Below are 13,698 nucleotides of genomic sequence, written 5' to 3' on the forward strand. Positions count from 1 at the left end.
AAAATAAGACTAGTTAGCAGATGAAAATAAGACTAGTTAACAGATGAAAATAAGACTAGTTAGCAGATGAAAATAAGACTAGTTGGCAGATGAAAATAAGACTAGTTAGCAGATGAAAATAAGACTAGTTAACAGATGAAAATAAGAGTAGTTAGCAGATGAAAATAAGACTAGTTAACAGATGAAAATAAGACTAGTTAGCAGATGAAAATAAGACTAGTTGGCAGATGAAAATAAGACTAGTTAGCAGATGAAAATAAGACTAGTTAACAGATGAAAATAAGAGTAGTTAGCAGATGAAAATAAGACTAGTTAACAGATGAAAATAAGACGAGTTATTAGATGAAAATAAGACTAGTTAACAGATAAAAATAAGACTAGTTAGCAGATGAAAATAAGACTAGTTAACAGATGAAAATAAGACTAGTTGGCAGATGAAAATAAGACTAGTTAGCAGATGAAAATAAGACTAGTTAACAGATGAAAATAAGAGTAGTTAGCAGATGAAAATAAGACTAGTTAACAGATGAAAATAAGACTAGTTAGCAGATGAAAATAAGACGAGTTAGCAGATGAAAATAAGACTAGTGAACAGATAAAAATAAGACTAGTTAGCAGATGAAAATAAGACTAGTTAACAGATGAAAATAAGGCTAGTTAGCAGATGAAAATAAGACTAGTTAGCAGATGAAAATAAGACTAGTTAACAGATGAAAATAAGACTAGTTAGCAGATGAAAATAAGACTAGTTAGCAGATGAAAATAAGACTAGTTAACAGATGAAAATAAGACTAGTTAGCAGATGAAAATAAGACTAGTTAACAGATGAAAATAAGACTAGTTAGCAGATGAAAATAAGACGAGTTAGCAGATGAAAATAAGACTAGTGAACAGATGAAAATAAGACTAGTTAGCAGATGAAAATAAGACTAGTTAGCAGATGAAAATAAGACTAGTTCGCAGATGAAAATAAGACTAGTTAGCAGATGAAAATAAGACTAGTTGACAGATGAAAATAAGATGAAAAAAAGACGAGTTAGCAGATGAAAATAAGACGAGTTAGCAGATGAAAATAAGACTAGTTAGCAGATGAAAAAAAGACGAGTTAGCAGATGAAAAAAAGACTAGTTAGCAGATGAAAAAAAGACGAGTTAGCAGATGAAAATAAGACTAGTTAACAGATGAAAATAAGACTAGTTAGCAGATGAAAATAAGACTAGTTAGCAGATGAAAATAAGACTAGTTGACAGATGAAAATAAGATGAAAAAAAGACGAGTTAGCAGATGAAAATAAGACGAGTTAGCAGATGAAAATAAGACTAGTTAGCAGATGAAAATAAGACTAGTTAGCAGATGAAAATAAGACTAGTTAGCAGATGAAAGTACATTACTTAAAGAGCCTCTATTATTGTTTTCGAGTAATTGCGCCAAATCTCTTTAGCTTCAGAACTGATGTTGTAAGGGTCAAAGTGAGACCGTTGAGTGCCGTCTGCATCTAATTATGGAGCGTTTTATTCTCCAAATAAACCAAGTGTGCTGCTAGCATGCTACACATCCTTAACTGTCAACATAAGTCAAGCTAAATGTTTTTTATTTGTAATCTCTTTGAACAAATGTGGTAATTTTAGGAAATCCTCTGATGCATTTCAAACGGTGACATTTGATTGTGAATTTTACTGAGCTGCTAGACACGCCCGGTTTCAGCCATGGGCTAATTTGCATCCGTTGTCTCACATTCAGTCTCGCAGACACTCTCTCATTCCCCAGCGTACGTGGACACTGGAGGCAACGTGGGCGAAGTGTCTTGCCCAAGGACACAACGACAGTATGCACTACCGCCCCCCATCAAATCTTTTAAGACAATTTGCTTTGTGCGACTCTTGGAAATTAGTTTAAACTGCGATAACTCTTGTAACCTTATAATACGGTCCATTCAGAAGTATTCCTGAAATAAGCTCCTTGTCGGGAACACGACACACGGGGTAAGAAAGGGTAAGTTTGCATCGTAAGGATCAAGGCCGGAAATATTCACGCCGAGAGGGTTTATTCATTAACTTATCAAACTAAAGCCCGGGATATGTTCAAGGACTTCAAATTATTTTAAAAACAACACCTGTTTTTGAAAAGCCAAATACATTACAGGACGTTAAAATGTTCGTAGCAGAGTTAAAAACGCGGGAGCATTTCCAGATTAGCGCGTCACTGTAACCGTATCGATTGCGTCCGTCCTTGAACGCACCCCGGGGGAGACTTGACACTACGGTTACTCACCCTTGCTTGGGCTTTGGGCTAATGCCGTGGCAGCAAACACAACACAAAGACAACTCAGAGGCCGGCCCAAAATGTCAAATCAAAGTAGGATTGAGAGTGAGTCGGGCGCGGACATTACCTCCCGATGGAGTTGGGCAGTGAGGTCAGCTGGTTGTCGTCCACCTTCAGCGTCGTCAGCTTCTTCAGCATCCCTGAAAACGGCAACAGGGAAAGCGTGGAAGAGCCGAAGTCGCTCGAAAGGAAAGTGGCATTTAGAATCACAAAGGTAAAGAGTGTTTTTCAAAAGCTTCAGCACCGTAACTGTCCCAGATCCACATCCCGGAATCATATTTGCTCATACTAACCTTCTCGTACGCATCAATATCACTTTATTTACCCCTAGAGGTGCAATTTAAGCACATAGAGCATTACATTAAAATACAAGAATAATACAAGATAATAATAAAATGAATAAAATGAATAAAATGAATAAAATGAATAAAATGAATAAAATGAATAACATGAATAAAATGAATAAAATGAATAAATAACAATAGTGGAAACATGTTTAATCGTGTTGAATGTGTTGTATTTGGATCGTTTATTGTGTTCTTGGACAAAATTCAATTAAAATATACTGTTTTCAATGTCTTTTTCAGTGTTCAATTAAAGAAAAGATTAATTACACATCTGTTTAAAAATTCAATGTTGAATTAATAAATGGTATAACAAAAACAAAGGTCGGCAGAGGTTAGTTTGATGAGAGTAAACGCCCCCAGGACAAAAGTGTCTGACTGGGGGTGGCATAATACACTGGCTGAACAAAAAACAAAGTGGCCACTTGGATTCAACTATACAAATACAGCATGTTCTCTCCTCCTGCTGGAGAACTGCTGCAGGTGATGATCTTTTAGCTGCAACACGGTGTTCGAACCCAACTGATGCTTCTAATTTCCACCCACGTGGAAAGACGAATCCCATGGTCGTGGTCATGGATGTCAGCGCGTTTGTGAAGGGTTAAATTGTCATTATCGAGCAGAGGAAACATCGGAAGAGAGGCGGGATCTAATCTACTGCAGCTCTGATCCCCGGTGAGACAGCAGTCACAGTCTCGCCGTCATCAATACAAAATCAATCGGCGAAAAAACTAACCTTCTCGTGAGTGGCGGCGTTCTTACCTATGGTCTCGGGGAGCTGTTGGAGCATGTTGGACGAGAGCAGCAGATCTTCTAACGCCTCGCACCCGGAAATGTCCGAATCCAACGCCTCGATCCGGTTCTTTGCTAAATCCAAGTACCGCATCTGCCGCAGCTTCCCTATCGACTGCGCAGAGGGGAGCGGGAAGACGTTTAAAAGCTCGCGCCGAAGAGTTTGCGATAAACTGAGGATGTAGAAAGGTGTGTTTTTTACCCCAGGCACGTTCTGTAGAGAGTTGTTATCCATCCACAGCTCCTTTAGATTGTGAATCTGTTCTAATACTTCAGGCTGAAACAGAGACACTAAATGTGTAAGGATGTTTCAAGACAAGTGAGACAGGGAGGGGGATACGAACATGCTTAAATTGCTGCTTTGGAAAAAACAAAAAATAAAATTATCTTGGAAAAAATAATAAATAAATAAATAAACTGGTAAAATATTTAATACAATGGAAAAGCTTGTAGTAATGTAAACAAAAGTAATAAGCTTTTAATGTTTTTCAATATGTAATGTCAATATTGGCCCAATAATTTATATTTTAAAAGACAAAATGCATCGCAATAACACCATCGTCCATCATCTGACAGAAATGTACCGTTATTATTAAAAGTTTGTTTTCATATGAAAATGAATAAATTGATTTTGGAACGTATTTTGTTTATTTTGTTGTTTAGTTGGTTTTGTCAGTGTTAAGCTTCTGTTTTGAGCTATTTCACATATCACAATATTTTCTGATATTGTGCAACTTTAGTTTGGTTGCTGTACATTTACATCCTTAATAATGTGTCTGTTTTTGGCATTAATATCGGTAAAACAAGATAAAGGAATAGTTATATGGGTTACACGGTCATGACATAAGCAATTCCACACATGTATACGATTCTTACCATGTCTGAGAACTCGTTGCTGCCTAAATCTAATCTCTCCAACTGTGTGAGTCTGTGAATCGACCTGTGAACAGAAGAACACAAACTAAACGTGTGTAGGTTGTAGAACATGCTAACTTGTAACTGAAGATGAATAAGGTCATTGTTACAAAATATGATTGGAAATTCTCTTTGAAGTATCTCTCGGTCTCTCTATCTCTCACTTTTTTTCTTTCTTCTTTACGGTATAGCGTAAAACACATGCTTTGAAGACGTAAAACTACAGAAGACGTACAACTGCAGAAGACGTACAACTACAGAAGACGTACAACTGCAGAAGATGTAAAACTACAGAAGACGTACAACTGCAGAAGACGTACAACTACAGAAGACGTACAACTGCAGAAGACGTACAACTGCAGAAGACGTAAAACTACAGAAGACGTACAACTACAGAAGACGTACAACTGCAGAAGACGTACAACTACAGAAGACGTACAACTACAGAAGACGTACAACTACATAAGACGTACAACTGCAGAAGATGTAAAACTGCAGAAGACGTACAACTGCAGAAGACGTAAAACTACAGAAGACGTACAACTACATAAGACGTACAACTGCAGAAGATGTAAAACTGCAGAAGACGTACAACTACAGAAGACGTACAACTACAGAAGACGTACAACTACATAAGACGTACAACTGCAGAAGATGTAAAACTGCAGAAGACGTACAACTGCAGAAGACGTAAAACTACAGAAGACGTACAACTGCAGAAGACGTAAAACTACAGAAGACGTACAACTACAGAAGACGTAAAACTACAAAAGACGTACAACTGCAGAAGACGTAAAACTACAGAAGACGTACAACTACAGAAGACGTACAACTGCAGAAGACGTACAACTACAGAAGACGTACAACTACAGAAGACGTACAACTACATAAGACGTACAACTGCAGAAGATGTAAAACTGCAGAAGACGTACAACTGCAGAAGACGTAAAACTACAGAAGACGTACAACTGCAGAAGACGTACAACTGCAGAAGACGTAAAACTACAGAAGACGTACAACTGCAGAAGACGTAAAACTACAGAAGACGTACAACTACAGAAAACGTACAACTACAGAAGACGTAAAACTACAAAAGACGTACAACTACAGAAGACGTACAATTGCAGACGACGTACAACTACAGAAGACGTACAACTACAGAAGACGTACAACTACATAAGACGTACAACTGCAGAAGATGTAAAACTGCAGAAGACGTACAACTACAGAAGACGTGCAACTACAGAAGACGTACAACTACAGTGGCTGCCAACCGCCATTAGCCATTAAAAGCAACATAACATGAAGAAGAAGAAGAAGAAGAAGAAGAAGAAGAAGAAGAAGAAGAAGAAGAAGAAGAAGAAGAAGAAGAAGAAGAAGAAGAAGAAGAAGAAGAAGAAGAAGAAGAAGAAGAAGAAGAAGAAGAAGAAGAAGAAGAAGAAGAAGAAGAAGAAGAAGAAGAAGAAGAAGAAGAAGAAGAAGAAGAAGAAGTCACGAACGCATACAAACTTTACTTTGGCAATGTTTTCAGGTGATTCTCCCTCAGCTCCAGGATTCGTAGTTTGGAGAGTCTGACAAAGCAAGAGGACACAAAGGACAAGAGCTGGAGTTTAAAGGCACAGGACCATAAAGGGCGGCTACAAACGGTGTGCGGGATATGGATGTGTTCATGTGCTGCTGGAAACGTAGAACTGTCAGTGTTATCGTCAAGTATTACATTAAAACGCGAACATTGAACTTGTGGCAATGGGTGTACAGTGATAAGCTTCGGGCCCTTTTGGACGTTGTGCTACTGCACCTGGAAACGGGGACAACCCTGTGTTGGTGCCGCGCCTCGTAATCAGCCACGATTCCTCTGCTTTACGATCTGCAGGGTAAAAAGCCGCGTCTGTTTCCCAGTGCACATGAGAATGAGGATCGTAGTGTCCACCTGTGTGTCCTTAAGTCATTGAAACCGTTTAATAAAGTCGTTACAATGTCAAACTTCTAGCTATTATGTGAAAACGTTCCAATTTCAGCGCAAAACTTTCTTGTATTCATGAAAAAGCCACACTGACAGTTCTACGATTTGGTATCATCCAATGTTATAATTCTACAAAAGAAACGGTTTCTGGCTTGACCCAATGTTGACACCAACGTAAGGTTCAGGCAGCGGTGGGTCACATTTAATTGAGTAACTTTTTCATAAAAGTGTGAGGTTAATCTTACTGCTCACAAAGAAGAGCAGTAGTTTCCCCAAATACTTTGTTTACTCTTACTTGAATAAGCTCCTGAACCGCTTTGTTCTTAAGTTATATTATTTTGAAGCTACTCTACTCACCTTTGGGTCCATGGACTTTCCTGTAGTACATTTTACATTGAGGTCATACTAATTAAAACAAAGATTTAGGCCGTGATACCTGCTCTGCTCAAATGAATATCTACCGTATTTTCCGCACTATAAGGCGCACTTAAAAGACTTTAATTTTCTCCAAAAACGACTTTATAATCCAGTGCGACTTATATATGGATTAATTCTGGTTGTGCTAACTGACCTCAAAGCGATTTTGTGTGGTACAGTTTTGTTTCGCTCAACGCGCCTTATAGTCCGGTGCGCCTTATAGTGTGGAAAATACGGTAGTTTAAAGGTCAGTACTTTGTGTGTAAACCGTGTTCAAACCCGAGTGCTCTTGGTGGGATGGTTTACCTGCCAAAGTTTGCCGGTAGATACTCGAGGAAGGCGTCGTTTAGGAAAAGCTGCGTGAGATTGAGGAGCTGCGTGAAACCTTCTGGGAGTCTGCGAGAGGAGACAGGAAAACCTTAAAAAGACACTGATTCAGAGCCGCGAGGGTGGCCTTGAACAGCCCTCGCGTCGCCTTGACAACGGAAACATGAGCGCGCGGTTAGCTCCGTTAGCCACGGATGAGTCATGGTCAGAGATAATGTGGCAATTACCCAGTGAAGGACAGTCGAATTACAATGGACAAGCAATTTTACGTATTAGGAATCAATTTAGCTGGATTTTTGTAGTTTTTTTTTTTTTCAATCTTTTGTGGTTGGTAGCAATTTGGTAACAAGTGAAGAAATTCTTAAAACTGCACTGTTAAAAGTTTAGTTTGGATTTAGACTTGGTTTGGTCCTGTTCTAGTCATGGTTTAGTCCTGTTCTAATCCTGGTTTAGTCCTGTTCTAGTCCTGGTTTAGTCCTGTTCTATTCATGGTTTAGTCCTGTTCTAGTCCTGGTTTAGTCCTGTTCTATTCATGGTTTAGTCCTGTTCTAGTCCTGGTTTAGTCCTGTTCTAGTCCTGGTTTAGTCCTGTTCTATTCATGGTTTAGTCCTGTTCTAGTCCTGGTTTAGTCCTGTTCTATTCATGGTTTAGTCCTGTTCTAGTCCTGGTTTAGTCCTGTTCTAGTCCTGGTTTAGTCCTGTTCTAGTCCTGGTTTAGTCCTGTTCTATTCATGGTTTAGTCCTGTTCTAGTCCTGGTTTAGTCCTGTTCTAGTCCTGGTTTAGTCCTGTTCTAATCCTGGTTTAGTCCTGTTCTAGTCCTGGTTTAGTCCTGTTCTATTCATGGTGTAGTCCTGTTCTAGTCCTGGTTTAGTCCTGTTCTAGTCATGGTTTAGTCCTGTTCTAGTCCTGGTTTAATCCTGTTCTAGTCCTGGTTTAATCCTGTTCTAGTCATGGTTTAGTCCTGTTCTAGTCCTGGTTTAGTCCTGTTCTAGTCCTGGTTTAGTCCTGTTCTAGCCATGGTTTAGTCCTGTTCTAGTCCTGGTTTAATCCTGTTCTAGTCGTAGTTTAGTCATGTTCTAGTCATGGTTTAGTCCTGTTCTAGTCATGGTTTAGTCCTGTTCTAGTCCTGGTTTAGTCCTTTTCTAGTCATGGTTTAGTCCTGTTCCAGTCATGGTTTAGTCCTGTTCTAGTTGCAGTTTAGTCCTGTTCTAGTCTTGGTTTAGTCCTGTCCTAGTCCTGGTTTAATCCTGTTCTAGTCGTAGTTTAGTCCTGTTTTAGTCCTGGTTTAGTCCTGTTCTAGTCCTTGTTTAGTCCTGTTCTAGTCATGGTTTAGTCCTGTTCTACTCATGGTTTAGTCCTGTTCTACTCATGGTTTAGTCCTGTTCTACTCATGGTTTAGTCCTGTTCTACTCATGGTTTAGTCCTGTTCTACTCATGGTTTAGTCCTGTTCTACTCATGGTTTAGTCCTGTTCTACTCATGGTTTAGTCCTGTTCTACTCATGGTTTAGTCCTGTTCTACTCATGGTTTAGTCCTGTTCTACTTATGGTTTAGTCCTGTTCTACTCATGGTTTAGTCCTGTTCTACTCATGGTTTAGTCCTGTTCTAGTCCTGGTTTAGTCCTGTTCTACTTATGGTTTAGTCCTGTTCTACTTATGGTTTAGTCCTGTTCTACTTATGGTTTAGTACTGTTCTACTCATGGTTTAGTCCTGTTCTACTTATGGTTTAGTCCTGTTCTACTCATGGTTTAGTCCTGTTCTACTTATGGTTTAGTCCTGTTCTACTCATGGTTTAGTCCTGTTCTAGTCCTGGTTTAGTCCTGTTCTACTTATGGTTTAGTCCTGTTCTACTTATGGTTTAGTCCTGTTCTACTTATGGTTTAGTCCTGTTCCAGTCCTGGTTTAGTCCAGGTTTATGTTCTCTTCCAGTTCTCCTCGGAGTTCATATTTTTCAAGTCGTCTCAAATGTTCCTTGTGTAACACCTGCTCAAATATTAAAATATCAATATATTTTGATCCTACAGTATTATCACTGTGGGCTGCTGTATATTAGTATATTTATTTGGTATACTAAGATATTTTGTGACAGCACTAAAATGTTGTTACTTATTTAGCAAAAAGAAACTTGACATTTGACTTAATCACTGTTTTGATGAAGAAAATCCACCATGACAACAATACTTGGTTTCCTGTGAACTTGCTCAGTCAACAAAAGGCTAAATTCACTCTCTAGTATTGTTTCAAAACTTTTCAATGTAACAACCAACTCCAGATTAGTAAATCCACTTAGCTGGGTCCACCCTTTTTCTGTAAATTCAATTAACCACTTGTTTTTATGACTTGTCCGTGTCTTTTCCGCAGGCTACATGACCGAAACCGTAACTCCGCGGTCCGAACTCCGAGGACAACTGGTCAGACCCCGCTCCGGCTCGAGTCTCAGTTCATGTGCGAGTGTGAACACAGCCGTCATCACTTTTCCAGACCCCGGAGCCCCCGATTCACGGCGTTACAACATCACAGTCCATGAGCGGATGGCGGTGTAAGTAGCGGTTAGACTCTTACTTGGTGATGGGGTTAACACTGGCCTCTACCACAGACAGGCCTTTACAGCACTTGATGTTATCTGGAAACTCCTGGATCCCTGTTTTTTACCAACACACAGAGGATTAGTCCTGGGGTTAGTCGCGGTCAAATGCAAACACGTCTTTCTCTGTCTGAAATAAGATAATGTGCATGTTCCTTCCAAAGCGTGGGATCTGCAGTGTACCGATGTCCCACGGCTCTGTGTTCCTCCCTTCTTCAGAAAATGGGCTCTATGTTCTCACATTTTTCAGAAAATGGGCTCTATGTTCCCATGTTTTTCATAGAATGGGTTCTATGATCCCAAAGCCATATTTCCTCACATTTTAAATCTATTTTTGGAAGGTAAATCCACACCCTCACCCTCAATTTGGCTCTAAATTGAACTATAATTGATCAAATATAAATAATCAAAACCAGGCCGTGGTCTAGTCTTCTAACAAAACTCTAAGCTTAATCCTACAATAAAACCATTATTGAACAAAAATGCCCTAAACTTAACCAAAAGCTTTATAAACCCAACAACAAACCTATAAAAATCGGTTAAATGTGTGAGCTTTGGGAACATAGCATTAACCTTTAAATGCATCGGTTAATGCTGCCATGACTGAATATAAACTAGTGTGTGAAATATGTAAATATAAGGAGCATAAACTTGAGTATTTGACAGGAAGAGTTATTAAGAGTGGAAAACAAAGCAAAGTGAGCGGGTTAGGTGACGTTTTAGTAGAGATGTTAGTCCCACAATAACACCGTGGCACACTTATTTGTTTAAATGTGTCGTTTTAATGCAGCAACAACGAAAGAAACAGAGGGAACGACACAGACCATGATTCTTAGCTTTTTTCTGAAGTCTTAGGACTACGACGTTCATGATTTGCACTAAAGGCTTGTCGAGGCATTTGAAAAGGAAATTAATGTACGATTCTGCCTCTCTATGTCTTTATCTTGATCAGCTGAATGGTTTTGACTCTTGAGCGTCCGGTTACCGTTTTTACTGATGTCGAGCTCCTTGAGGTTGACGAGGCTGGCGATGGTGGTGGGCAGGTTGGACAGGTCGTTGTCGGGCATGCTCAGCTTCTTCAAGGCCTGGCAGTTGAACAGTTGCTGAAAAAAAACGCAGGGGAGATTAAGTTAAGAGCCAGAAATGGAGATAGGTAAAGCTCTGGACGTTTGTTTTACATCAAAGAAAGAAAATATTAGATACAGAAGTTGGTAGTCCTTCCTTTTTTGCAGCGGTCTAATAAGAAGACACACACATCCTCAAAGTCTGAACAGTACAACTCCAAAACATACTACTTACTACTCCAAATTTGCTGTTAGGTTAAAGATTACGTGCTGTATTTTGCCTCAACTTGGGCGTTGAGGAGGTAATTTCCTGACATCTTGCGTCGGCGCTATTGCTAAGAGCGAAGGGTGTGGAATTCTAAAATGGATGTGTGATCATGACAAATATGAGGTGGAGTGAAGCAGCTTGAGGGCGTGGTCTGGTGCATTCTGTGAATGGCCCGAATCGTAACTAATAAACTTCAAAACAAGTGCGCTGGAGTCGCGTTACTGCCCCAGTAAGGACGAGATATTCAGAATAAAACAAAACACAATTATACATTATAATGAAAACAGTCCAATTGTCCGTGTTTACATTTTTCTCCCACTCACATAAACAGTGCGTTACACACTCTTAAAGCTCTTTGCTGGACACCTACACCTCCGGCGTTGGACACTTACTGTGTCCACTTACTGTGCGGTCAACTTGGTTTTGTCTTGGTTTAGTCTTGGTTTAGTCTTGGTTTTGTCTTGGTTTAGTCTTGGTTTAGTCTTGGTTTTGTCTTGGTTTAGTCTTGGTTTTGTCTTGGTTTTGTCTTGGTTTAGTCTTGGTTTAGTCTTGGTTTTGTCTTGGTTTAGTCTTGGTTTTGTCTTGGTTTAGTCTTGGTTTAGTCTTGGTTTAGTCTTGGTTTAGTCTTGGTTTTGTCTTGGTTTAGTCTTGGTTTAGTCTTGGTTTAGTCTTGGTTTAGTCTTGGTTTTGTCTTGGTTTAGTCTTGGTTTAGTCTTGGTTTAGTCTTGGTTTAGTCTTGGTTTTGTCTTGGTTTAGTCTTGGTTTTGTCTTGGTTTTGTCTTGGTTTAGTCTTGGTTTAGTCTTGGTTTAGTCTTGGTTTAGTCTTGGTTTTGTCTTGGTTTAGTCTTGGTTTAGTCTTGGTTTTGTCTTGGTTTAGTCTTGGTTTAGTCTTGGTTTAGTCTTGGTTTTGTCTTGGTTTAGTCTTGGTTTAGTCTTGGTTTAGTCTTGGTTTTGTCTTGGTTTAGTCTTGGTTTAGTCTTGGTTTAGTCTTGGTTTTGTCTTGGTTTTGTCTTGGTTTTGTCTTGGTTTAGTCAGGGGAACAGCCCTCATATGGGGGCCCCCGGGGTGAAAGCAAGCTCTCTGCGGTGCGCAAAACAAATAAAGGTGGATTAAATAAAGATATCAAATCATTTTATTTATTTATATTTAATTTTGGGAACAACTTGAAAAATTGAAAACCCTTTTATTGCTCGCTCATCTTTATGACAGTGAGTTAACAGAAAATACAGCCCTAAAGATGCAAATGTGCAGTGAAGAGCCCTGATGGTCTTACGCTCGAGTCACTTTACCCATGATCACCCATTTAAAGATATTCTGTAACAGCTTTGGATCATTTGTTGTGCTTTCTGTTTTGGCCTGTTTAAAATAAAGAGGGGAGAGTAAAGCAGCCTTAGAGCGAGCAAGTTTCATTTGTCAACACAAGGGGAGGAGTTAAGAGTTAAGATACACACTACTTTATATATAATACAACATGTTTATCTGAGTGTCAGCCGCCAAACAGACCAAGCATGTTCAAATCCAACACTTCAGTTAAAAAAAGAGAGTGAATAATGTCCGTGCCACTGTCTGCTTCTTTAAATGTGGGCAATGGTGATCGTTTTGGCTTTCTTTTTCTGGTGCAGACGTTTGTTCATAATAAATGACTCACTCAAATCCATGTGTGAATCTGTGAACTCAGATGTGTCGAGGGGCACATGGCAGAACCTCAGGAGTGTCTGCGGGGGCGACTGCCGTGCATATTTCAGGTTCATCGAGGGAACATCTGGAGGCAAACCGCCACCGACGTCGGAGATATGCAAACTCCTTAAAGGCCACACACACAGAACCCTCTCGCTGTGAGCAGTATGACACAGTGCGGCCTAATCGAATATTATAATGACTTCTTTTACCCAAAAAATCCCTGAGCGTACAGACTTAGTAGACAGGAAGTGTAGGCTAATCAAGTGAAGGTGCAACCACAAGAAATGGTCCAAGAAATGAGTCAAGTGAGTGTAAGTGGCTGTTTTTTAAATGTTTTTCAGATTTTTGGTTCACTTTGCAGATAAATTGTGACAGTTTTCTTGTGTGAAATGTCACATCATGAGACAGATTATAAAAAGTTAGTCAGCCTGTCTTCCCATTTTTATCCTTCTCTTTTGTTTTTAACAGGCAAACGTTGATATTTTGTCTTTTTCATACTTTACAAAGCCATTTCGGTGTAAAATGTCAGGTTTTTTTCGCTTCGCGGCTGTTGTCTGGCGGCGTTTGAAAGATTTGTCCGTTTGATTCCTGCCTTTTCCGACTGAACAAATGTGTTACGTGTTGTTTTTCAGCGCAGCAGAAGTCAGACCTGTGTCCAGACTGAAGTCACTTTGCAAAAGGTCAGAGTAGAATCAGGTTTAGTGATACGTATGAAAGTGTCGCACAAACCACTATCATGTGTTCTGGGATTGTCCTGTTCGACTCAGATCAACAAAGCCTTAGAGACAGTTTATGACATCACCATCCACTGGACTTAAGGACTCTGTATTCGGGCCTCTGAACTCCTGCCGTGGACACAACCATCAACATCTCTTGCGCCTCCTCCTGGCAGCAGCGGAAAAATTATCACAAAAAAATGGATGATACAAAACGCACCAACGATCAAGGACTGGACTGACATTAGAATGGACATACCGTATTTTTCGGACTATAAGTTGCACCTTTTTTCATAGTTTTGGCCGG

The 13,698-nt window shown here is 39.6% G+C and overlaps 1 protein-coding gene across 6 annotated transcripts in view; it reads right to left on the bottom strand.

Moving 5' to 3' along the window:
* Nucleotides 1-13,698, bottom strand: part of lrrc7 (leucine rich repeat containing 7) — a 103,987-nt gene that overhangs the window by 40,953 nt on the left and 49,336 nt on the right. For 5 of the 6 annotated variants that reach the window (XM_072438591.1, XM_072438588.1, XM_072438590.1 and 2 more), the window contains exons 3-10: nt 10,649-10,766; nt 9,642-9,720; nt 7,060-7,149; nt 5,888-5,944; nt 4,335-4,398; nt 3,661-3,735; nt 3,429-3,573; nt 2,390-2,462 (exon numbers count right to left, since the gene is read on the bottom strand). In XM_072438591.1, the coding sequence (XP_072294692.1) occupies nt 2,390-2,462; nt 3,429-3,573; nt 3,661-3,735; nt 4,335-4,398; nt 5,888-5,944; nt 7,060-7,149; nt 9,642-9,720; nt 10,649-10,766 (701 nt within the window). Of the gene's footprint in view, nt 1-2,271; nt 2,290-2,389; nt 2,463-3,428; nt 3,574-3,660; nt 3,736-4,334; nt 4,399-5,887; nt 5,945-7,059; nt 7,150-9,641; nt 9,721-10,648; nt 10,767-13,698 lie in introns of all 6 variants that reach the window. The other variant, XM_072438586.1, reaches the window with a different exon arrangement.

Source organism: Eucyclogobius newberryi, unplaced genomic scaffold, assembly GCF_026437365.1.
Source record: "Eucyclogobius newberryi isolate DKJ021-1_F unplaced genomic scaffold, fEucNew1.0.hap1 SCAF_9, whole genome shotgun sequence".
NCBI lineage: Eukaryota > Metazoa > Chordata > Actinopteri > Gobiiformes > Gobiidae > Eucyclogobius > Eucyclogobius newberryi.